This window comes from Anolis sagrei, chromosome 1 (assembly GCF_037176765.1).
Source record: "Anolis sagrei isolate rAnoSag1 chromosome 1, rAnoSag1.mat, whole genome shotgun sequence".
In the NCBI taxonomy this organism is placed as follows: Eukaryota; Metazoa; Chordata; class Lepidosauria; order Squamata; family Dactyloidae; genus Anolis; species Anolis sagrei.
Window position 1 is genome coordinate 72,185,983 of NC_090021.1, and position 26,728 is coordinate 72,212,710.

The 26,728-nt window shown below is 36.8% G+C and overlaps 1 protein-coding gene across 3 annotated transcripts in view; it reads right to left on the reverse strand.

Annotated features, from left to right (window-relative positions):
• The window catches only part of ESR1 (estrogen receptor 1), a 263,932-nt gene that overhangs the window by 41,337 nt on the left and 195,867 nt on the right, over window positions 1-26,728 (reverse strand). For all 3 annotated transcript variants that reach the window (XM_060753574.2, XM_060753575.2, XM_060753577.2), the window contains exon 5: window positions 14,691-15,023. In XM_060753574.2, the coding sequence (XP_060609557.2) occupies window positions 14,691-15,023 (333 nt within the window). The remainder of the gene's footprint in view (window positions 1-14,690; window positions 15,024-26,728) is intronic.

The window sequence follows — 26,728 nt, forward strand, 5'->3', positions numbered from 1 at the left end:
TATTAGGATTATATATTACTATATTGTACTATACCATCATACTGTAATATTTTAGTAATATTACATGTAATATATAATATATAATTATTATATCATATTATTATTATTGTTATTATACTGTAATACATTATATTATTATCAGTAAGTTAGGAAACAATGCTAAGGAAATATTTTGCAATTCAGTGTTTTCATAATTGTTTCTTAATTTTGATTAGGTTCTAGACTGGATTTTTTGTTACTTGCATCTTAAAGAATTAATGAAAATAGATTTTCTAAATTTGTAGCTTGCAATGAACAACAAGGATGTGTTTTGTTGTAATAACATTGCAGCCAGGTTTAAATCCAAAGCATGGTATGCATATATTCCCTCTTTAACAAAGAAACCACACTATAACATGGAAAGATTTTCCTTTCCAGTGTCGCTCTAAGAACTTCTGTTACTTGACATAAGTAAGACCTAAGAAAAGGACTGAAAAGCATGATGTTGCCAAGCAAAAGAAAAGTAGTCAGAGGCAAATGTGTGAGCAAAAACAGACCACCAGCGACTGTGTTGAAGGAAGCAGAAATTAGAGTTATTACATTTTCCTCAATGTTTTGAAATGTTCCAAAGTAGCCATATTGAACTATAACCAGTAACAAGTATTGTCCAGTAGGCAGTCATTTTGAGGTAAGATGGGAAAGAAAATGATACATAAATATGTGATTTTGCCAACAATATTTTTCATATGCTTTTGAGCCACATTTCTGTGCTTCTGACAAAAGGTTGTTTGTAATTCAGTGGTTTCTGTTGTTATTCAAGCAATTTGTGTGTGCTTTAATGTAGAGTCCATGAGCCAAACAACAGCTTCACTTGTTCACTAGATATGTTTACATCTGAACCAGCTTATATATGAAGTTGATACAATATTCTGGGCAGATGGAAATGAGACAACAATAATTTTCATTGCTTATTTCATCATTGCTGGCATTTTGGATAGATGTCATATCTTTTACAGGTCCTCCAAATATCCTGCTATTTGTCAAGAAATTTAGAATGGCAACACTTGCACAGTTTGGCAGGAATAAATATGGTATTCAGTATATTATACAAATGTTTCTCTGTTTTAAACTTACTATCATTTTCACATTTCTGACTTAATCAGTATGAATGCAGGTTTTCAAAGGCTCTCTTTTGTTGTTTTTCTTGAGTGGGTGTTCAGTTTGTCTACAAGTGTTCAGGTGCTTCTTCAAAGTACACAATGTTTTTATCTCATAATTAAGTGATACAATTACTAGACAGCAAGGCTCCCCACAAGTCCCTGACAGAGAAATACTGCTGGCTATGAAGTGGTTGTTTTGGTAGCAGGTAATAAAGCAATCTTTGAATGGATGCTTTCATTCTATTAGCATGCACTTATCAGCCAGTTTACTTACTAGAGAAGACAGGAGCTACTGAACTCTCCTTCTGATTAAACAATAAAAGCTTAAAAGAGACAGTGAAGTTGTATAAATATGCACATTAAAATTGAGATAAACCTAGTCAAAGCATTAAAAATACAGCAGAGCTAGCATGTATATCCAATACCTAAATTGTAAAGATCTAAAAACCCTAAAACAGTTCTTGAAATGGGCAGGCCCTTCCTCGGGTCCATACATTAAAGCAAGAAGGTTTGGCTATGTCAGGAAGGATGAATGTAATATGTGCAGGAGATTACACTCTAGAGCAAGAGCTTAAACTCCTAGCAGAATCACTCAAGGCAGACCATTCAGAAGTGCTTCCACCAGACTAAAGGCCTACATCTACACTGATCACATACACCAGAGCTGATCTGGAGTGGCATACTCTGGATCATCATCAGGGAAGTCTGCATAACCAGGTGTCTGCACTGTGTAGCACTAAGCTGGACCCACAATGTTAAGGAGTCTGCAAGGCCCAGTGGTATCACCCTTGCTGTCCTATCATGTATTTGGTTTACTGGAAAAAAATTACTGGTAGCCATCACTCTTTACATGTACTGCTACTGGCTAGAGTGCCAAAGCAATGCAGGAGAGGGGAGAGAGCAAAAGAGGTTTTGTCTCTTCCTCCTCACTTCTACAATCATTCCGACACTCTGCCCAGTGTCAAAACATGTGATAAGTGATGACCATCAACAATTTCATACTTGGTGATCACCACTAAACTGAGGATATGATAGAGACAATAAGTGGCATCCCTTGTGACCAGGTTAGTTAAGCACAGGGAAAGCAAGATCACCATGTAAACAGCTACAATCAGTTCAGAGTCAGAATTGGTATAACTGAGGGTGAGTTCCTGTGAAGGAGTGACCCTAGAAGATTCAGTCAGCTTATTTTACACTGAACAAAGTGAAATTACAATTATGGTCATAATCAGATTAAGGAACCAAGTCCTCTGTACTTTAGACAGAGGACTTGGTTTACCAATAAATAAGCATATGACATAGGTAAAAGGCAATAAACATGATCTGCCCTATGACCCCAACTAATAATAATAATAATAATAATAATAATAATAATTATTATTATTATTATTTATACCCCGCCACCATCTCCCCAATGGGGACTCGGAGTGGCTTACATGGAGCCAAGCCCGGACAACATGTTACAGCAAAAGAACACCAAAACATAGACAATAAACAACACCATCAATATTACATAGAAAAAGAATATACACAATAACAAAATAACATTCCAATAAACACATTCACGATAAAAGTGGGCGGGCCACATGTACAGAATAAAATGATTAAAAGACTCTAATGAGATAAAAAATAGGAGCAAGTTATTTGCAGGGAGCTCATAAAAACACACAGGGTTTTAAAACTAAACTTCCCATTTGGAGGGCATGTACTCCCGTGGCAGAGGCACTGAGGGGAGCAGTGGAATAGCCAGGTTTTAAGGTTCTTTTTTAACGTTTCTAGTGAAGGGGCTTTCCTGATCTCTCCAGGTAATGAATTCCAGAGTTGGGGCGCAATGATGAACTAAGGTTAAAAGAGTACCTGTAATATTAGAATGCTACCTGGTGTCTTAATGTGATTACAATAGAAACTACATAGAAAGTGTGACTTTTAGAAAAATGAAAAATGAATTACTTAACCCGGGGACAGGTCAGAACTGCTGACCATCATAAGGTCATAGAGAATATTGGAATATGACCTGAACACGCTGACTTCAGAGTTTCAAGATGATTACGATGTTTTTCGATGTATTAATAATTGATTACTGTCAACAAGTTATATAAGCAATTGTGTATAAATATTTGCTCTGTTCAAATCATGGTGGGTGGAAACCATTTGACAGTAAATCTGAACTTGGAACCTAGCTGGAGCCTGGTGTCGTTCTTCCGACCCATTTCCATCCCAACGGACAAGCTGCCATCTGCTGCTACACCTGAATTTGAGGAATTTGACTTTAACACTGGACCCATTTCATTTGACCCACATAGGCCTTCAGATATATCCAGCCTATTGAGGGAGTAATGGCCTCATTAGCAGAAGAGAACGGATAGTCCCAATCATTAGAATGGTGGAAGAGCTCTGGAACAGAAGCTATGGAGCAACAGCATTAGTAAAAGTTAACACTGGTGAAGAAATTCCTTTTAAAAACTGCAGTGGTACTAGCTAACATCGGAATTTCTTTATCCCAGGTTCAGATAATCCAAAAACAGGGATAAGAAATACAGTTGTGATGGGACAGTAGTCCCCTAGGGAAGAAGTCACACAAGCAGGAAAAATGTAGCAAAAGCAATAACATATTACAGTGCAAATATTAATACAGCTTCATGGGGGAAAAAACTATCAATGCAGCCATACTCTTAAGTTTGTTCAAGCTTATGCTTGAACTTCAGAGGCAAATGATAAGAAAATCAAAATATTTTGTGTCACATGGCAAAACAAGACATATCGATAATCATAAGGGAGTGAAGTTCAAAAGCAGAAAACAGACATGGTGGACAAATTTGATGTAGAATCAAGAAATGAAACAGGAGAGCAACTAAATCATACATTATTACAGGAATATTTTATGCTGTCAAAGAAAGAGAGAGAAGAGGACAACAGAGAAGTTCCATTGTATTTGAAAAATCAAGACTGGGATCACAGTGCCAAAATATAACCTAAAGAAAATGTGACAGAACCACACATACACAACTCTATCCTTCTACCCTAAACTAAACTGCTCTTTATCTTCATGGTATCTCCTCCAAATCTGGAAAAGGCTTCTGCCTGTCCAGTACATCTCCATACTAAGATTCCATGAGATGCATCAAAGAAACATTCAAATATATCATTGCTTAATGAAAATGTGGGAAAACTCAATGTTTTAGACATCTGAAAATATGATTCCTCATTCAAACAAGCACTATTATTTTGGAGGGGGGAGCAAAATTGGGGGAATGATGAAAATATGTCAGTAAGGTCCCCATCTTCCTTTTAAATCATGATTGCTGCAACCATCAGCTATCACATCAAGGATAGTAAAGGATTGCTTCATCAAAAGTCCAAATAATATCTCAAATTTAAAATGAGTTTGAGTACAACATTGATTAGTCTACAAATAGATGTATCTGCAGAGAACATATTGTGCTGTACTAAATAAATGAGATCTACCTTTAGAATTCACTATGTGGATTTTCTTCTAGGTCATTATAAAATAGAATTAGCCTTTGGCAGAAGCACCTGCAACCATTTTGATATCCTCTTATATCTCAGTTAGAAGCATTCCACCAGCTTATGCAGGGGAAAAATTAGATAGGTAACATTACACCAAGACATAGAATCAGATGTCCTTCATTCCATTTCTCTATATTAGAACTATTTTCATTTCCTTGCATTTCCCAGTGAAAGCAGAATCCATTTAAATCTATTTGGTTCAATAAAAGGGCATGGTTTAAATATTATTTTGTCTATAGAAAATGGATTTTAAGCAATATGTTGATGATTTTTTTCTAAAAATGTAAAAAAAAAACTTTCCCTTCAGCAAGTATTCTTTTAGCATCAAATAATTTTAAGTGCAATATCTTGCAAGGAGATGGTTCAGAGAGGACCCTCCTAAGTTTCAATTGAGCCCCTTTTTTTCTTCTTTGCCCCAGTCCAATCCCAGGATATACATGGGCATTTGAACAATAATGGTTGAGAAAAGTAATTTGTCTTCCTCCTGCAAGTCCCTGCAAACATCCAAAATAACAACCTCTCCTTGCTATTCTATCTGCCAAAGTTAAGCTCCCTAAAAACACACAAAAACATTCTGGAATCCCTGGAGAGAAAGTGATAGGGATGGAGGTGGCAAGATTGGAAAAACCATCTCCTTGTCCTCTCATTACTGTGACATGATTACATCCACTCAGCTGCATGCACAGTATAAATGCCATATCACGGGACACTCACATTTATTTAGAGCCAAATCCAGAGGGAAGTAAAACAAACTCGTAGTTTAATTATTTGCTGAAACATGGAAGCAGAAGAATGATTGCTGAGAAAACAACAAAAGTCCTGCTACTGATTATGACAAATGGAACCAAGGGGAACAATATTCCATGGTCTGTATGACCTTCAGTTTTGATCGGGCATATCTAAAGTCTAGTTCAAGAGCCCCCTGTTCAAATTTCCATTTGACCTGTCTCTCCAGTCTTCCCTCCCTTGCTCCTTTCCTCCATCTCTTCCTCCCTTTCTTGACTTCCTTTCTCTCTTCATTTGTGCCTTTCTTCCTTCTTGGGGTTCAGGGCCCCAGAAAAGGCTGGCTCCTTCAGAGGAGAGAAAGGGAGATGGTAGCCTCATGCATCCTTCGCCCTGATTAATTGTCTTATCCTCAGGTGGCTCCAGCCTGACCTCTTCTCTCTCTCTCTTTCTCTCTCTCCCCCCCCCCCCCCACTTTTTCTTTATTTCTTCACAAAGAAAGGCTACCCAATTGCTCTTCTTGCCTCAGGCACTTGCTGTTGCTGCTGCATGGCCGGCAAGGGTGGGCCCTGGAGGCCAAGTGCCTGACTGGCTTCCCTCTCTCCATGCCTTCCTTCTCCACTCCACTCTACCTTCATCCAGCGTCACCACTCTGCATTTTCCAAAAAGACTGCCCTTCACTGTGGCTCTTTGGGAAGAAAAAGGGAGATTCAGGTGGCAACTATAAGCCCCACTGCAACAATCAAAGCCCTCCTGACAGATGGCCATGTTGCCTCTGCTGAAAAACCTCCCGGGAAAGAGACTCCACCAGACTGTGGCAGCATATGCGACTATCTGAAATTACTTGAAGGCACACAACAAAAAACTACCCTAATTAACTTGACTCTCTCATCAGTCGACAGCAAGCCCATACTTCCCATTGAAAGACTAGTACATTTAAATTGGTTAAAATAGTTCTTTGTTTATATATTGTATATTGTTCTTCCATATTTTTGCAGTAGAATGTAAATCAAAACTCATAGTTGAAAATTGACTAGGTAGGTCTACTGGAAGAGATGGGTCTTCACTTGTGTTTTAAATTCCAACAGCTCATTTAGCTGTCAGATCTCTTCCAGCAGTTCATTCCACAGTTGTGGGGCAGCTGATGAAATGGTCCTCTGGATGACGGTTGCCAGTTAGGTTCTGGCTAGTTGGAGTAAACATCTCCCAGAGGACCTCAGTGTCCTAAAGGTGGGATTGTGCAGGAGAAGGTGATCCCATAGGCAATGTGGATCCAAACCATGTAAAGCTTTAAAGATCAAAACCAACAATTTGCACTTCACCAAGAAACTAATTGGCAACTAGTGGTGTGACTTTAATATGAATTTAATATTCTCACTCCTCGATGTTAGATCATATTTATGGAAAACATTGCATAATTTATGCAAAATATTGCTTATTCCTGAAAAGTCTGTGAGGTTTAATATGAATTTAATATTCTCACTCCTCGATGTTAGATCATATTTATGCAAAACATTGCATAATTTTGCAAAACATTGCTTATTCCTGAAAAGTCTGGGAGGTTGCTTATTCCTGAAAAGTCTGTGAGGTTGCAGTTCTCCAACACATCTAATTCACATCACATCATCTGATAGTAACTTCTTTCTAACACATAATTCTGCTTATTTATTACAACAAAAGGAATGAATAGCCGAAAGCCTTCCTCAATAATAATAAAAAATATTTATCTGCTTGCACAGAGAAGCAACCAAATCTCACTCAGAAGGAATTCTGCAAACTAGAACCAAGAAAACTCTCTCTTGAATTCTTACTAGATGTGCCCGTGAGAATGGTGGGATTTGGAAAAAGGTTTTCCATGCAGATTTTTCTACCAGGCAGGCATACATGGATCAATGAAGTATTTCAGATAGCCTGAGGTCAAGCTGTATCAGACTTTATAGATAGTGAAGGACTGTGTCTAAAACACTGGTTGCCAAAGGACAAAAAGGGCCTACTCACAGCTAATTTAATTACTCCAACAATTATTTTTATTATTTTTTATTAAAATGTTAATACAACATAATTTTAGTTGCACACAGTAATAATATTGGAACTTTTATTCTATTTCCAAGCTACTAAAAGGTCATTGTCATTTTATGTTTAAAGGGGGCCACTTGCCATCGGGCAAGCTGACACCCTGGCCCATCCACCATTGCTTATAGGTCACAGTGTACCTGGAAATAGAAGATATGAAGATAACTGAGACAAAGGAGTTGTGTGATCCCAGTAATCAGTCCCAAGGAACAGTCTAGCCTTTTTAGAACAAAAGCCACATTGCACAGACTGCCGTTGTGATTTAAATGCATAGCACATTCTATTATTCTCTAGATTCATATTTGTATATGTTAAGACTACAGAGCAAGATTAGAGGGCTCTGAAAGAAATAAGACTCTGTCTAACTATAGAAAATGTAGCATGGTTGTATCAGAGCATGGGAACATACCTGTAAAATATCTATCCCCAGTAAAAAGGGCTCTAATAAAGTCCTGTTTACTGGGCTTTGTTAGAGCCCAGCAACAAAACATTTTTTTGATATACAATCTAATGGACAGTTGTGAGATACAGGAAATATAAAATGTGCTACAAAGCCTAACATCTAAATAGCGATAAAATTTTGCATCCTGCTATCTCTGAACATCTTTGGCTGACTGAAAAAGAGAAGATATCTACTGGATAATTAACTTGTGGGTGACTCGTTCAATGAAATATCCTCATATAAAGCTCTGTATGTAATCCTTTACTTCTTTCACCCAAACAAATGTCTTACCTCAATTTTTTAAAAAGTGAATATGTCTCATACTCTCACTACAGTGCTTTCTACCCAATTATATAAACATTTTTAATAAAGTGTATTTTTCCTATGACCATACAGGAAATGAACCACTAACTAACATGTCAACAAGTTGAGGCTCAGAGAGTGGACATGGCATTCAATATTAGTTTTCCTCTGAAATAGTACTCTAATTCCTCTGTGTCTTCTTCCTCTCCCACTTGTAAATATTTAGAGGAACTTATGATCTCACACAATCCCATTTCTTGTTTCTCAGCCATTTGTCCTGTAGCTGAAGTATTTCCGAGTCTCAGCAAAGAAATACAGTGTTTGAAAACTTTGTTTTGGGGACTACAGCACTCAGAAGCTCAAGTCAGCATGGGCACTAGCTTCTCACATTTGTTTTTTGTCATCTTAGATAAGTATTTGCCTTCTTCCCTCTTATTTCATACTAGTGTTTCAATATTCCCCCTTCCTCACACTCACAATTGGCTTGTAGTTCACACCCTTTGCCAAATTATTCCTGCAGAACTTGGCTGTAAGCCTAATGCCTGGGCAAAACATAAATGGTTCTACCACTTATTAGGATAATGATTATTTTTAGAATCATGAAGCATTACAGGGATTACATGTTGTGCAAAGGAATCCCCCATATTTCAAAATGTTACACATTCCTATAGCTACAGATATTGACCCAAGAGGGAAAATTGTTATGAATTGCTCAGAAGAGCAGAAATGGAAAGAATGCATAGCAGAGCTGCAAGCAAATTCCTCTCTCAAAATTCTCCATCCTTATAAGTGATCAGAGAAATGGGGGAAACCGTGTCACTAAAATTTTCAACAAGAAGTAGAAATTCCTGAACAGGTTCTCATGGGTAGGATTCGACATTAACTGAAATAGTAGGATTTCTTTCCCTTCTCAAGGTTCTTCTCACACCCCACAATTGCAAGTTATGGTAAAAGCAACATTATTCACACACTTTATCATTATCCTCATTGAGAAAGAATATATCAAGACATTAAGAATTCCATTGGAAAAAAAATCCTCAGTCACTTCATGATTTCTCTCTCTCCATCCAAGACCACAATTCTTTTGAATGTGCTGTATCACTAGGCTATGCACAAAATATACTGCTTGTGAAAAACACATTTTTTGTGCAAAACAATGGCTGTTGTGCAAACAAGAAGTCTTTGTAAAAACGATTTTCACATTCAAAAAATTCCTCATTCTCTCAAACTCTTGAACTGCCTTTGAAAATGTGTAAAAACTCTCTGAATGTTGCCAGTTGTGATAGGCTTTAAAATGTGTCCTTATGATGTATGAGTACAAATTAAGCAAATGTTTACAGTTCTACAGACAATGTTTTAATCTCTCGCATTGCTCTACACAATAGCTTATCAAACGTTTCATGTTGGTGACACACTTTTTAGGCATGCATAATTTCACAACACAGTAATCCAGTTTTCCTATGAAACTGGAGGTTAAACCAACCCTTATAAGAGATACAGACATAAACATAAATTGTAATAACATCACTTATGAAAACGTTTCATTTATATTTGTAAAAATATATGGTTTATTGCTTATTTCACATAGACCAATGTGTTTCTTATTACGTTCACGCAACACATTTACACACTACAGCTGACACACTAATTTGTTGTGACACATCATTTGGAAAACTCTTCCCTGGACCACAATTCCTCTGGGAGATAATAAAGGGGGAAAACTGGGTGTCACCATAAAATATGTGGAGAACAATCTAATGAAATTTGGGAGGGAGTCCTTTTATATTAGATGGATAAGAGCCAGTAACATGCCCTCGAAGATCGTGACATCTATCTCTAGCAGGAAATAGTTTCAGGGTTTTGCTCCAACTTTCGAGACACAATATGAATGGTAGAAAAGAGTTTGCTCCTTTGACTGTGCTGCCTATTTATCTGGTAATTTATATTGATGTGAGGTGAAACAGCTTACTTCTGCAAGTTAGTAATTAACGCAATGTTTTATAACCTCAGTAACTGGAGGATGTTGACAGAAAGTAGTAATTGTGCTTGCACTCTCATCATTTATCTAAGCCAGAAGTAAATTCCTTTCATTTGTACACACACATATACTTTTCAAGTACTAAATTTCTCCCTGTGCCCCAATGTTTCTCTTTGGTCTTCTTAACTACATCAGCAGGTCCACCTTCACATGCATAGCAATATGAATGGACATTGATCACAAACTTTCATTTACTTCCAATTCATCTCTCTTCCACCTTCCCAACCTTCCAAGCTTCCCTCACACCATCCTCTCCTCTTAATCGAAAAACAAGATTACCAGACAAGAAAAGAGCCATGCCTTATGTTTTAATGTCATGTGTTTGCACATTTTAGATGTTATAACCTCACCAAATTGATGTCATCATATGATTACGAATGCCTGTTACATTTACATCCTGACTTTCCTTCAGTGAGTTCAAGGCAGCCACATCACTCTGTTTCTCCCTAAATGTCTAAAAGAAAGGTCTTGGCTTTTTGTTTTCATGACTAGCAGACAAGACAAAAGGAATGTTTCTACACATATGCACAGTTCTAAGAGTGTGAAGAATATTTAACCATATTTGGGAAAAGGTTGGAAAATATGTTTCTTAAGTGTCAGAATATCTTGAGAAAGACAATCTTGGTCTGATGAGAATCTTCACAGTTCAAGACTCATTTGGCACAACATTCAAAAAATTTTGTACAGACAACAGCATTTTCTGGACAAAGAAATCTGCACAAAAAGATTGATACACAAATAACAATCATGCAACTCCTAAAAGTTCTAGCCAGCATAGTTAATGGTGAGGAAGGTTTAGAACTGTAGACCAACAACATCTGGTGATCCACATGAAATACCAGTAATATAAGATAGATACTTAGATAGTACTTATCTAAGATATTTTAGATAGTGCTACATGCCTCCAATTGAATTGTGTGTCCATTTTTTGAGAGTTGGAGAAAAGGTATAAAGCTCCATTAAAAATCTGAAAATGTAAAGTAGATGCTGACTTGGATTTCATAAACTTTAAAATTTGCAAACAAATATGCTTGTAATTGCATGCAAGTAAGTAAACTACTCTCATCAATGTTTTATCAGCAGAGTCTTGGACACACATTCTGGAAGGTTGTTGCAGTGAGGGGTTGTACTATTTGTGTGAATAGTGGTGGGATGATGCCCACAAATAAATCACCCCTTTGAAGGGAAAGACATATCCCATTGCCTTGTGGCTAATCATAGCACCCACAATAGACACCGCACCCACAATCATGTAGTTCAGATTATGTTGCTGAATAAAATCTACAAAAGAACCAAAAACACGTAATAGTTTGTACAGAAGATGATTCAGACTGAAGAGCATTGATTGTTATATCACAGAATCATAGAGTTGGAAGAGACCGCAAGGGAAATCCATCTCAACCCCCTGCCATGCAGGACTACACAATCAAAGTACTCCTGATAGATGCCTTCCATTTCTACATGAAATACAATGAGAAAAGCATAAATACTATGGGAGGGAAACAACACTGTGTTGGCTTACTCTCATTTCAAATGTGCATTTTTTTTAAAAAAAAGGATGTTGATGTCCTGTATGTGATAAGAATCTATAGTTACTGAGGGCCACACAGTGTTCTCAATTTAACAAACAGTTTAGATTATAAACTTAGTTTGGAAAACAATGCCTTTAGCAAATAAAAAAGAAAGCCATCTAGTTTGGCAGCATCAAACCAAAAATTAAACTGGCTATTTATCTTTTCACTTCAGGAAACTATAAAATAACTCCAGTACAGTGAATCATCTTGAAACTTCAAAGCTTGCATGCCCAATATACTGTTTTGGGATCATTAAACTATACAGCTACTGTACTGCAAGTAAATCATTAGCCAGGCCGTTTAAGAGCAATGCCAAGTTAACTCACTTTGCTTTTTAATAAAAAGAAAATTCTCAAAGTTACTTTTCTTAAGATCTATACTATTAGTTGTTAGTTATGGAACATGAACATTTAACCACAAGAGAGGAAATAATGATATCAAGCACAAGAATAGGGTTGAATCTGGTCACTTAATTTAAACTATTTAAATCATGTACCTTGTGAATGGCAAAGTGGCTCTGCTAAGGCAGGGGTTATCCCCAGACATCTGCCTAGGTGACCCCTAGGCATAGCATCCAAGCTCCTGGAGGAATCCAGATATATTGAATTATAGATCAGGTGGCCTTGAAGGAGGTAGTTCCTCCTGAGATCCATAACATTCCATCCTTAAAGTGAGAGCTTACCATATATCACTACAGTCTCCTTGCTCATCCCATGGATCTCATGACCAAAGAGAAAGATTGTAGAGAACTTCAATAAAATGATGGCACTGAAATCTACTCTTTCTTTCTCTCCATAATACTTGCCAAGTAGCCAGTTATTTAGACAGCATTATATGAAACCAACATGACAGCTGCAGTAGTTTTGCTAGGTATATAGTCTTTTCTACCACGAAGTGCTGCCCCCTCACCAAACAACCCCCATGATTCCATTGTGTAGGGTAGGGTAGGTAGGGTTAAAAAATGGGAAAGGGGGAGAAAATCCTACTTGGTCCAGTTGTGGCCATCTAAACTTTGGAGAACTGATTGAATTTTGAAATCCAACAATGAAGTGATGTACTGATTAGTTTATAAAGCCCATCTCTCCATCACAACCCTACTATGCCCTTGCTTGTTTCTTTGCTGGCCTCTGTATCTGAAGGGTCCGGCATATGTAACTCCTCCCCACTTTTGCCATATGGGAATTGGACCAAATTCTGTAAGCAAAGAATTTGGACATAGTCTTATTTAATATTATAAATACACTGCAATCAATATCTGCTCAAAAGTAAGAGTGTATTGACATTAGTAAAGCTCTAGCACTGGACAATTTTCTCATACGTATTCTCTAACCAACCCATTTATCTTAGCCTTCATAGTTCAGTTTCTAGAAGACACAATTCCTGAAATTAATTGATTTCAGTTTTCTGTCAATAATAATGATGATGTTTATTTATGCTCTGCTTTTTCTCTCCACAAGGAGACTCAAAGCGGCTTATATTAAAAGCATTTCAGTACAATTTAAAATCTGCAAATATATAAGCATGAAAATAGAATTAAATATTTTGGGTATTAAAAGTTCAGTTAAATATATACATATAAATACACATTCAAACTAAAAACCACAGGAAATACAATCTTAAAATATTTCAGAGTTACATTGTATTTAAAATGCATGTACATATAGTCATTTTCACCTTGTCTTTTGAAATCAAGATAGATGCTTTTTTAAAATTAGTTACTATGCAAAGTTTCTATTCCAGGCAGCAATAAATTAATTACCGTGCATGCTTTCCATGTAATAAGCATGTAATATTAATTTAGGAACAATCTTATAGACACCAACAAAACTGAAGGATTTTTGTTGATTAGGTATATTGTTATTTTTGTTTGACCTGGAGATTTAAAAAAAGGTAGTATGTTATGCAACTTTTTATTCTGTGAAAAAAGGACAAAAGTGGGTTTTGTTTAAACATTAAGAAAACAAAAATATTGATGAATACAGATTATTTATAAAATGTCAAACATTTAATAGTTAAGTACTTTTATACCTAAACCCATTCATCAGTTAAATGGAGACTGCAGTCAAAAGATCAGAAAGGGCCTTTCTCACCCCCGCGAGTTTGAACATTATAATGCTCAGCAAAGTGGAACAGAACAGAAAAAGGGGAAGACCATATAAAAGGTAGATAAACTTAACCAAGGAAGCCACATTTTTGAGCCTGAAGACCTGAGCAGGGCAGCTGATGACAAACCAGCTACCTGTCTCTTATTTGTGGGGTCACCATAAGCTGAAATCAACTTGACAGCAAATAGTAACAACAATGTTATGTTAATATACTGTGTCTCTGTCATACTCTGTATTCTATACCTATGACTAAGGAAGCTGGGTCTTCCAGATGTTGCTGAACTACATCTCCCATCATGTCACATCACTGATCAGGCTATTTATTTATTTATCGAGTCATCAGCAACCAGTCAGTTATATTACATTTCTAACAGAACAAAGCAAACAAACAGACAAAATACAAAAATATAAAATACAGAATACAAAATTTGGCTAATGGAAATTGATGTCCATAAATACTTAGAACATCACAAGTTATCCTATCTATTCTACTTGGTACTTTTCAGCTTTATGTTAGTAACCAAGTATGTTAATTATTATTCAGCCTACTTTTCATGCTTATACTCTCTAGAGTTATACCAGAAAAACCAGTTTATACTAGTACATATAATCATGACACTGAGCAGAAAACAGAAGAGTAGAAATAATGTTTGCCTCCATGTGAATTCCACTCACATTTGCCTGACTGCCTTATCAGCAGTATGCCTTGGGATATGTAAACCTATAAACAACTGTTCAAACACGCTCTTTCAAACATGTCCTTACCTGGAACTCTTTTTGCCCAGTTGATCATGTGCACCAGTTCTCTGTCAGCGAGGTTGGTTAGCAGTGTCATCACTGAAGCTTCATTGAAAGGTCTGCTAGGGTCATATTCTGAGTAGACGACAGGTGGCTCTGCTTCCAGCAAAGCACTGACCATCTGATCTGCAGTCAGAGACAAGGCTGGGCTGTTCTTTTTGCTATGTTTGATCATCAGGGGACTTGGCCAGAGAGCCGTGCTCCTTGCCTCTGTTAAAGCCCCTGCATTCCTGCTATCATTTTCCTCTCTTTGACGCTTGTGTTTCAGCATACGGCCTCCTCTGCGGTCTTTTCGAATTCCTGAAAAGGATAAGAATACAATTAACATGTTTTGCACCATCTTGTTATGCAATGCCATAAAAAGAAGAATGGGAATTTATGCAATACTTATTTAATCCAGTGCACTGTCCTGAGGCATACATTAAATTACACCCATTCCACATTATTTTCTCATCTTACAACAGAATACTTAGCAATTTGATAACACTATGCTACAAAGCATCTGCTGCATAGTATGTTACAAACAGGGACCCATACATAAGTGCCAAAAAGCATGTCTGTATTGCAACATAGAATTCATTGCAACAGTGCAGGAGGTGGCTAGGATCATTTGGTGCCATATGAGAACAAAATGTCTTCAGTCTGGCCTTGAAACAAGACATTTTGTTTCAGTCACGGCCTGAGCAATGTGTCAGTTCTGTAACAACCAATTATTCATGCAATCTAATCCACACGGACCCTACTTACTCCTAGACATTCCTGCTTTGCTTTGTGAAAACTCCTTCCTACTTATAAACTACTTTTAAGAAGTAAATGGTTAGATAGTACAGCAACTTCTGAATTGTCTATTTAATGAATGGCTACTTTGCAATATTTGACACAAAAAAACTTATCCTTGGATCTGGAAACAAACATGCATTTGGCTGAGTTACAAGACTTTCTTTGAAGAAAATAGGCATAATTCTCAACAGGAATCAAATGCTATCTAAATATTTGCCTGTGCATTGTAGTAAAGAACACCAAGAACCCGGATACTGGAAGAAAGGTTTGGCTTAAAGGATCATTCTGATCAATTCCCCACCTCCCTCTTTTAAGGAAATTACCGGATGATCTGCATTGTAACTTAAAAGCAATATTAAACAATAAAACAGTACATTGTTCTTAAAATCTACTCAGGTGCCACACAAATACATACTCTTAAGGCATGGGACTCCCAGTTCAACTAGCAAATATTGGGTGAATTTTTAACTTCTAAGCAGCATGTGTAATTTTAACATACTGTATATACTCATGTATAAGTCTAGAAATTTTAGTCAAAAACACTAATCTCAAAAACTTATCCAGAGGTCAATACAACCATTATAACTTAACTCTTTTCAAAAAATGAACCATTCCCTTCTCTGAGTAGAGTTGGTGAAAGGCAAAAAACATAGTTTCCTCTGAGGACGCACCACCACCATCTACTGTCTCCACTATGTCACCGCTTCTGGCCTTTTTGAATGCCTTGATGAGAAAATTGTGTCAATGGCTATGCTGGTACTTTCCCCTCTGTGCAGAATGGCTCTTGGCTTATTCACAGCCATATCAAAATTCATAATTTTGGCCCCAAACCTGCTCTTGACTTATACATGAGGTTGCCTTGTACTGTAGTATATATAGTGTTTCATCCATCCATGGTGCAATAGATACAACTCCCCCCCCCCCAACAATTAAATCCAAAAAGTTCATTTCCATTGCTTTTGCAACATTTGAGATGTTTAAGAAGCAGTCTTCAAATGATTTATTCTGTAAATGCAAGCAGTGGTTCTCAACCTGTGGGTCCCCAGAGGTTTTGACCTTCAACTTAAATAAATCCTAACAGCTGGTTAAACTGGCATGAGATTTCTGGGAGTTGTAGGTCGAAGCATCTGGGGACCCACAGGTTGAGAACCACTGAGTTAAAGTCAATGTCATTCTTCAAATTTGTATTGTTTTGATTTTAAAATGTTTAAGAATTTCAATGACAATGGTTTCCCATATATGCATGATGGGTGTTATGCTTGGAATTGCTGTTAGGCTCTTGAAATCTTTGCACAACCAGTTGATCTTCATGAGGATCCATTCTTAATTTCATATAAAGTCAGTGGTGGAAAATTATCTCAATGTTGCATCTCACATGATAAATCACAAAATAAACTGGTTTGTACAAAAAACCTCTCTTAAACAATTTTATAAAAGAAAGTAAAGCACATTGAAGTAAGATGGCTCCTATATGTGGCTGATCAGTTCTGTATGTCAAGTAAAAGCTTGGAAGAAGGTGATTAATATTTGAAGTGTGTAGAACAATTAATTAGAAGTAGCTCGCATTCCAAACTAGGAAAGGCCTAAAATCAAAATGCAGAAAGAAGCCAATGATGTCAGCACATGTCATCTCAAACATCTCAGTAGTGAATGTTCCAGTTGTAATACTTAGTGCTTCGATGTGATTGAAAAGAAAATCGCTGAAAGAGCCAGCATCTGATGAACATTTTGAACATTCATGCCACACCCACAGGAAACAATTGCCACATAAAAGAAAGGCGTGGGCCTTTGTTTAGGCTTCATTTACATTCAGTAGTGTCTAAACTATTCGGTTGAATTGCTCCATGAGACAATACTTCTTGATTTAAAGGTTCCAACTTATATCTAGGAATGAGACCAGGGGTTTTCATACTAAAATTATTATTATTATTATTATTATTATTATTATTATTTATTTATTTTATTTACTATATTTATATCTCACATTCTCACCCCAAGGGGAACTAAGAGTGGCTTACAACATGGCAATATTCAATGCCACATATACAATCAAATAGAAAGCAATGTATCATATATAAAACTACAGATAAAACCATATAAAGTTATGCCTCCTTTGAAAACATGCTGTGACCAATAAGACTGGAAGGAGCTAATGAATATGATGAGTATTATCTATCTACTCAGTAACATTTAATTAAATTCATGCTTATTTTAAAACAAAAGAAGGGTGAATTATTCCAGTGCCAATTTTCCACATTTTTGATAAATCTTTCCATATAAAGAGGGTTTATAAATTTACTTTTGCTCTTAGAATTATTGCATGTTTCAGAATGAATTTGAAAAACAATGTGCTCATAAATTCACTACAATTTTTCCTACCATAAAAGTTCACTTACATTAGAAGAAATGACCCTGTTTTTGCAAAATTTCATAATCTAACTAGCAAAATACCGCTAGTCACAGGATTTACAATATCATTAATACAATTTTCAGTCTGTCCAGGAAAACAGTAGGAATAACCATGTGAATGAAGGAAAGGGATTTTCACATAGCTATGTACCTTGTAAATTCACCACATCCTGTACTGTAACAAACGAACACACGAGAAGGATTTTCACATAGCTTTGTGCCTTGCAAATTCATCCCATCTTGTACTGCAGCAATCACTAGTTTAGTCTGAAAAAGCCTTGTGATTGCTTGAACATTAAGTACATATGTCTGAGTTCTTGTTTGTGTAGCAAGCAGCTATATCCTTTTAGGTCTCAAAACAATTAAAATATAACATTTTGTAGATTTGCCTCACATGAATAACATATGTGGAGCTTCAAAATCCAATGCTAAATGGATTTTTCATACAAATGGCTGGGATTTTTTGTTTGGGGGGGGGGGGGAGGTTGGCACTTCCTATAACTCCAGGTCTCCCTTATCTTCATGGAGAAGGACCTCTGAATCCAACCAAAAGAATGTATTTTTTATTTTATACAATGATTAACTTGTTTATCAATATTGCTTATAAGTTGCTGAATAAGTAAAAACAACCTGGACTGTTCACATTGTTCAAAACAAATTTAGAGAGAAATACACATTCTTCTGACACTAATGAGAATATTACTGCCTTTTTAGTAAGATTTGTTTGAAGTATTATTTCCAATACAAAGAAAAGCCAGTTAGTTTTGCTTTGCTGTGTGAATGGTTTGGCCTTGGTTACAATAAAATAAAATAAATGGCAACTGTTAACTCAATCTGAAGGAAGCAATAGTGTGAATATGATCCTTACCTGTCTAATCTGCAACCTCTATTCTAATTTTTTTACTAGCTCCATATACTAAAAGACTGGTTTAATTCAAATTAAAGCATATATTTTAATCAAGGTTACATAAGTGATTTCCTTAGAAACCCTACATTTTGAGGTATTTGTTCTTTGGTAATTCAAGGTAAAGATAGGAATCACCAACAGATGGCACAGATCTGCCAGTGTGTCATGCCTACTGTGTGGGGATGAAGGCAGCAAAATCAACTACCTTGCTATCTCTCCTGGATTCTCAAGAAGGGATCTAGAAAAAACTATTCTGTTAGGGCCAAAGCTTGTTCATCTCCCCAAAACATTCTAAGATGCTGTTCTTGCAGATTGAGTCAAGGGCTCAAACATGGGATGGATGTGGGTGGATTTTAGGTTTTTTGAATCTGACCTGCTGACCAATGACATAGTCTCTATTGCTGATTTAAGCAAACAAGAGGGAGACTTATCAGATGCATCCAGGATGTAACACTTATTGAACTGGGAAAGTAATGCTGAGCATCCTTAATTATTGTACTTGTTGCTCTTGAGCCAGGTTTGTGGATTTGTCATGTGAGGCACAGAATTGCACTGATTCCATGCCTACCTATAGGATCAGTTTCAGAGAGCTGCTGCAAAGATTATCATTGGTTGCCATTGGGGTGCTACAAAATACTGTCTTGCCTCCAGTTCTGAGTTAATGGCTATATAAAACTATTGTGAGTTGCCATTAAGAGATCTAGAATTTGATGTCATTAGTATGGTGATGATACCAAGTTCTACTTTGCTACAGTCAAGTGTGGCTTTATATTATAAAGGATCAGTAGATAGATGCAGTGATAGGATGGGTGATGGCCAATAAAGTAATGATAACTCCAAATAAGAAGGCAGTTTTATTGGTAGATGATATGTACCCTGGAAATTAGTCAGATTCCTTGCACTTCTCTTAAAGGGTCGGGCTTTTAATCTTGGAGCACTCTTTTATACCATCTTTTCAAGAGCAGATTTCCTGAAAAAGAACCAGGAAAATAAGATTCTGACTATAAATAGAAGGTCAGCTGCTGTCCTCACCTTTTTCCCTTGTTTTTTACTCGTGTTCTATTTTGAAATGGTTATATGACTGGTCAAATAAATAAATATTATTATTATTACCATCTTTTGCCATTCCTCAACAGAGATAGGCTGGAAAGAGGAATCTAACTTCAAATCCTGAATTATGCAAAAATATTCTGCATGGAGCTCTAAGCTTGAAAAATATCTGTTTGAGGATACAGTTGCAGAATCTTCAGCCTAAAGTCTACAATCTGAAAGAGTGACCCATAAGTCTGGCCCAGAAACTACCCATGAACCAATTTTGGCAGCTGGGTTGCTAAACAATGGAACATTTGTAGAACACAGTACAATACCCATTTGCTCAAATAAATTTACTGGCTGCCAGTATTTCACTGGGAACAGCTCCATGGTATTAACGAAACAAAAGGCCTTTAACCAACTGGAATAAGATTACTTTATGGAGCACCTCCATTTAGGAGTGAGCATACTACACCAATATTAAAATCATTCCACTGGTTGCCAGTTGGTTTCCAGGCAAAATACTAAAGTGCTGGGTATTATGTTTAAAGCTCTAAATAGTTTAGATCCAAGTTACCCACAGTGAAGCCCTCTCCCATATAATCTGGCCAATTCACTCTCGTCCTCTGGGACGCATCTACTTCAGCCAGTCAGCCAAAATTCAATTGAACCAGAGGGCGTTGACCTGCCAGAGAGTTTCATCAACTTGAAATGCTATCTGGATTTACATTCACAATAAAGGTCAGTCTTTTTTGGCAGACCAGTCTAAGTTCCTTTTAAGTTGTGGTTTTAAAAGCATTGATTGATAGATGTTATTATATATTTGCTTTATATGTTCTTTTAAAGGATGAGGTGCAGTCTATTTGTTGTTGTTCCCATGCTAATCTGTAGGCAACCTTTTCTGTTGAATTACCATGCCTTTGGAATCCTCCCTCCCCATACACCATAATAGGCACCAAACGCTTGTTGATTGTAATATGTAGCTCAAAGAGATTTGGGGCATTTTCTGCACATTTCTATGTTTACCTTTTCATGCAGTTGCTGTTTAATTAATTTCTTATATATACATGGAAGTTTGTCAATGATGGCTTGTGTGTACATGTTTGAAAAGGGTGATAACATCAATAAAAATGTTGGCTGCCAGCATCTTATTACCTATCTCCACAAAAGAGTAATGCCTGTTTCTAATGACATGAATGTCTTTGGCCTCTTCTGCCTTCCAATCCAGTATGCTCTTCCAAACAATATACCGTATATTCCGGCATATAAGACAACTGGGTGTATAAGACGACCTCCAACCTTTCCAGTTAAAATATAGTTTGGGATATATTTGCCGTATAAGACTACCCCTCTTCCAAAGCACACCAAATAAAAATTTTAAAAGCATCAGATTTGATTTCAATATGTTAATTTTCCTATTACTGTACCTCCTCCTCTGCCTCTCAGATCTCGCACATGTGCACCTGCACCACTTCACTGCAGTCTTCAGGAGTGAGATCTGAGAGGCAGAGGAGGAGGTACAGTAACAGGATACAAAGGCGGGCCAGACAGGTAAAAGAGGTGTGTTTTTCCATACCCTGGTCACCCCAGAAGTCTGCAGCTTGCTCCTCCCTTCACTTACACCTTCCCGGTGAGGCGCCCCTTCACCTCACCATTAAGTCCACAAATCCTGATGAATGGATTTTCTTCTACTGTACTTGTATAGTGTTCACCCTTAATGCTTTCATACAGTCGCTGCATATGGCAGGGACACAACCATTGCCATTTTTGAGCTTCCTCCACCATATGCAGCAACCACAGATTCTCCAATCCAATTGGAAGTTTCAGCGCCCGCTCTATAAGTTGACTCCCACGTATAAGACGACCCCGCGTATAAGACAACCCCTTACTTCTGAGAATATTTTCTTGGGTTAAAAAGTAGTCCTATACACCAGAATATATGGTATATATTGATAGGAATCCTTAACAGCTTTTACTTTGCAGCTGTGGGCACCTGAACTGGAGAATTTTAAGAGCCTATTGTGAATTCTCAGTAACTTAGATCAGCAGCTGGAAATGTTCTGACCCCAAGAGAAGATGTTTAAATCTGTGGATGGATGACTTCTCATAAGAAATTTATAGGAAGAGGGCATTTGCTAGTAGTTCTTCACTTATTCCATAGAAGGAGAAAAAACAAGAGAATATCATTATTAATTGTTTTAAACTGCAAAGGAAGTAAGAACACTTCTCTCTGGAAAAGAAAGAAATACAGAATGTTCAACTTCTCATAACACACACACATACACTTTGTGTGTGTGTGTGTGTGTGTGTATGAGTGAGTGAAAGAGAAAGAGAGAGAGTATGGAACATGAGCAATACACAACACACAAGATACAGATTTCTAACTGGGGGAGGAGATAAACTAATTCACTATTTCACTTAATAATCTCCAGAACTTAATATTAACAAACCACAGTCCATGATAACTAGAATTAAGAGAAAAAAGTATTGAGATTCGGTATAATAAAACAGAACGAAATGATGCAAAAATCCCTAAGCTCTTACACAATACATGCATTTTTATTATTTCTGTAGCACCTCCATCGAGACATGGGTTGAAAGCCATTATGGGAAAGCTCCTAAGAACATTTGTATCAGTCCTCCAAACTGTAGAATCATGCAGTTTGATACACTTTAACTTTTGTGTCTCCGTGTTATGAAATCAAAGGAGTCATAGTTTTACAAGGTCTTTGCAAAACACTACTGCTGCATCGTCAAACAACAACTCCCATGGTTCCACAGCCTTTAGCTATGGCAGTTAAAGTGCTGTCAAATTGCATTAATTCTAAGTGTAGATGCACCCTGTTTCCTTGACCCACACACAGTCCTCACTCTTGACAAGGCGTGTATTGATATGTAGTGTTTTACTCACCTTATCTGTAAATCATTTTTGAAGAAAAACAATGTTTTTATTATTAAAAGAGTTTTAGAGTAGTTTTTCATCTACAAGAAAACTGAAAAATTAATAAATTATCCACATGTGTTATAGATCAACATAACTTCAGTTTTCAGTTAGTTGTCATTACTTAGTCGCATAATCTGTTTTATGTAGAAAGGAAAGCAACATCTACAATGCATTATATTACCTATTTTCATAGCAGACCAACTGCTTATAGTACTGCAACCGGTCCGAATCCCTCTTTGAAAGTGAGAGGGTCGGTATATAAAACCTCAAAATAAATAATAATAAATATTACAGGCCAACCATACATCACAAGTTCACCCCACTATAATCTTACCTGTGGGCTTTTTACATATATCACTCAAATACTCTGGGCTTTGTCTATATTATTTAGAAGGACATTAAACATCAATCCTCACTTTGTAAAATGAGAAATCTGGAGACATTAAACTGTAAAGGGCACAAGAATGAGAGTAGAAAAGAAGAGAAAAGGGACAGTGTTCAAAATAAAGGAACACAACCTGAAAAAAGTGAGGAACCTAGCCAGAAACACTCTATAGCAGGCATGGACAAACTTCAGCCCTCCGGGTGTTTTGGAGTTCAACTCCCACAATTCCTAACAGCTTACTGGTTGTTTGCCCATGCCTGCTCTATAGCCTATGAACATACTAGGATTACTAGCTCTTTGGCTGACTACTGCTATTGTTGGTTGTGATCTGGAAGCCTTTATTACATGCAATCTATGGCCATCAGACCCAAAACTAGAAATATGAGGCCTTCAGACAACAGCCCTATAAGTCTGACATTACCACAATGTCAATGGTACCGATTTCAATTGGTCCAAAACACACACACTTTAATGGATTCTCAGTTCTAGCCTCAGCAACTATCAAATCAAAAGCCCATAAAACTAAATAGTTTGCATCCTCATGATCTGAGGGTACATCAGAAAGTGGCAAATCTCTCCCCGCCAGGTCCTTGATAATAATCAGTAATGTCTCAAATGCCACAGATTATGCCTGTAGATATCAAAAAAGCCTCTGGATTCAAGGGGATTGGTAGAGTTCAAGATATAACTGGATTGGATAATAAATTTATTTTTCAGTTGAGAAGGGGTCGCAGCAGCTTATTGTGAAAAGGATTGAGTGTGGCAATGATATAAATAATGTTGAATAAAATGTTCCCAACCAAGAATGACACTATAAAATACAGAGCTGCTTCTCTAGAGGAAATGAGAATAAAATGTGTTTTTTTAAATACTGACTGATTTTTCAGAAAAGAGAAAAGAACCTTTTGCTGCCTTTGGCAGAGCATCAAATGTCCACATTAAGGAGCATAATATACAAAATCAGCCAAATTATGTTGGCATATGAAGCTGAATAACCTAGAAGCATCTGTCCAACATCCAACAGAAAAAATACAACAATAATATATTACTAAGTAACAATTTGCTGTCATGACACTTAAAACCAGCTACCTGAGTCATGCTATGTAATACTAAAGCTTTACCACAGTAGATGTGAATGGTGAAAACTGGAGTACAGACATCTCCAATTATGTCCTGCCAAGTGCCATGTTTACTGGTGTTGATACTGTACATGTGAATTTTAAAGAAAAACATCTGAAGCATATTTGTTGCATAACTGATAATGCCAATACAGAATATGCCCTTTTAAAGAAAATAATATCTCTGAAACTATCATATAGCAAATATGAGCCATGAAGTGACCAGGTGGTATCTAATATTCTCAAGGAAGCATTTCTCTCTATTCTAAATGATACATTTCATAGGAACATGGGCAAAGGCTTTCTCTCTGGTTGTTACCAGGCTTTGGAATGCCACCCCTAAATGATAGCCAGATGGCCCCTTCTTGGCTGCTTTTTTTGGTGTATTTCTATTCCAGTAAGTTGTATGGAACTTCTTGGTTAATAGAACCAATTTTATGGTGCTTTTTTGTTTGTTTTGAAATAATATTTTAAATGTTTATACATTTGTTGTTAATTTAATACTGTGTATGCTTTTAAATATATGTGTTTTATTTCAATTTTATTATGTCCTTACTTAAGCTACCTAGAGTCCCACTTTGAGAGAATGCAAATAAAGTGAATGCTGAGGAATCTAACTTTATCCCTGAATGAAAAAAATCTGGAAAATTGTATACAATAAAGCAGGCAACACTGCTTTGAGTCAGTGATGTTTTACATTATACAGATTGCAGTTGTTCTATTTTTATAGCCAATACCTAGTTTTGAGAAATTAGTTGTGGAAGAAAGAAAGAAGTCGAAAAGAAACATTTAACACATGAGGCTGAACTAAGCAGAATTTGCATGTAGTTCTACTTCCAAAATATCCCCTGCCCAACTTACGGGGCAGAGCAGTTGCAGGGTAAACATTGCCCTCCACCCACCATCTTCTTTTCCAGTTCTGCTCTCCTCTTTCCTGGGGCCCTTGGGACTTTGCAGATTACTCATAAGATTTGGCAAACTTGGAATCACAGATTGGTTTTGTATGCACTTGTCTGGATTGGACATGGTCCAGTCCAGGTGTTGTAAGAAGCTCTTGAAGAATGCAAGTAAGTACTCACTCAAGCTTCTTTTAAAAAATCCAAAACAACACAAAATCCTTTCAAAACCTTAGTATATGCAGCATAAGTAAGTACATATGTTTGAAAATAAAGACATAAGAACTTCAAGTACTCTAGAAAAACCACTCACTCACAAATTGATCTCAAGCCAGCCTGCCTAGCACAATTCTGTGAATTCAACACTTTTACTAAGTGTATGAATCAATATTTTGCTGTTACCTCTCCATGTTTATGCTCCAGGCAGTGTACTCTTCCCAAGGAGCCAGAGGATATTTCTTCATTTTCCTATAAATCAATTTCCACAAAGCATCACACTTTCTATACTGTCTAAAATATCTGGTGGTTGTTATGCTTTTCAATTCTTTAAAAAATGCATGTATTCAGTAAATATAGCTATGTTCAGCATGGCTGGTAAGGAAAAGAATAACATACATTGCAAAATTACACTAAGTGTACTGTTTTGCATTCAGTTGATCAAAAGTTATAAGCCCTATATATTTATGTATAAGTCTAGAAAATGTAGTCAAAATATTGACCCCAAAATTCTGGGTCAGCTTATCCACAGGTCAATGTAAGTAGTGTATCTTAACTCTTAGTTACCTTTTATTTATTTATTTATTTATTTATTTATTTATTTATTTGCTATCCCCTTTGAGTTCAGAAGCAACAGATGAGAGCTTAGTCCATCTCTGGAGAACCTAAAAGTATGACCCACTGTACTCTCTCCATTGTGACACCACTTGTGGTGTTTTGAATGCCTGGGTGTGGAAATTGTGGTGTGGCCTCAATGTGGTGCTTTCCCTCTTCACAGAATGATCCTGAACTTATCTACAGGTTATATCAAAATCTGCTTTTATGGCCCCCAAATTCTGTCCTTAATACATGAATTCAACTTATACAAGAGCATTGTAAAGTTATTCTTCCCACAAACATGCCAAATGGAATTCCCTTTATTTATTTCTCAACCACAAGCAAGAGTTAGAAATGCTTGAAGTTGAAACAGAAGAACATCTGAATAGTCACATTCAGCCCAACCCTGTTCAAAATGTAAGAAGTTTGGCTAATAACCTACATTTAATAATTTAGAACAACATACCTGAAACAACCCTCAGTGAGACATTTACCTCTGTGGAAAAGAGTTAATGCATTGACTTGCATGTCTATTTCTGCTTGGATAAGCAAGGCACACTTGGGTGCAGAGGGGCAGAACCTGGCAGGGTTATGTACAGTGGATGTAGGAGCAATGGCCATTCTGTCTTCCCAGAAAAGATCTACACATTATCAGAAATATAGGGTTGGTGCCAATGAAAAGGGGTTATTCCTGTGTTCTCCCCTTGCACAGCATGCAGTA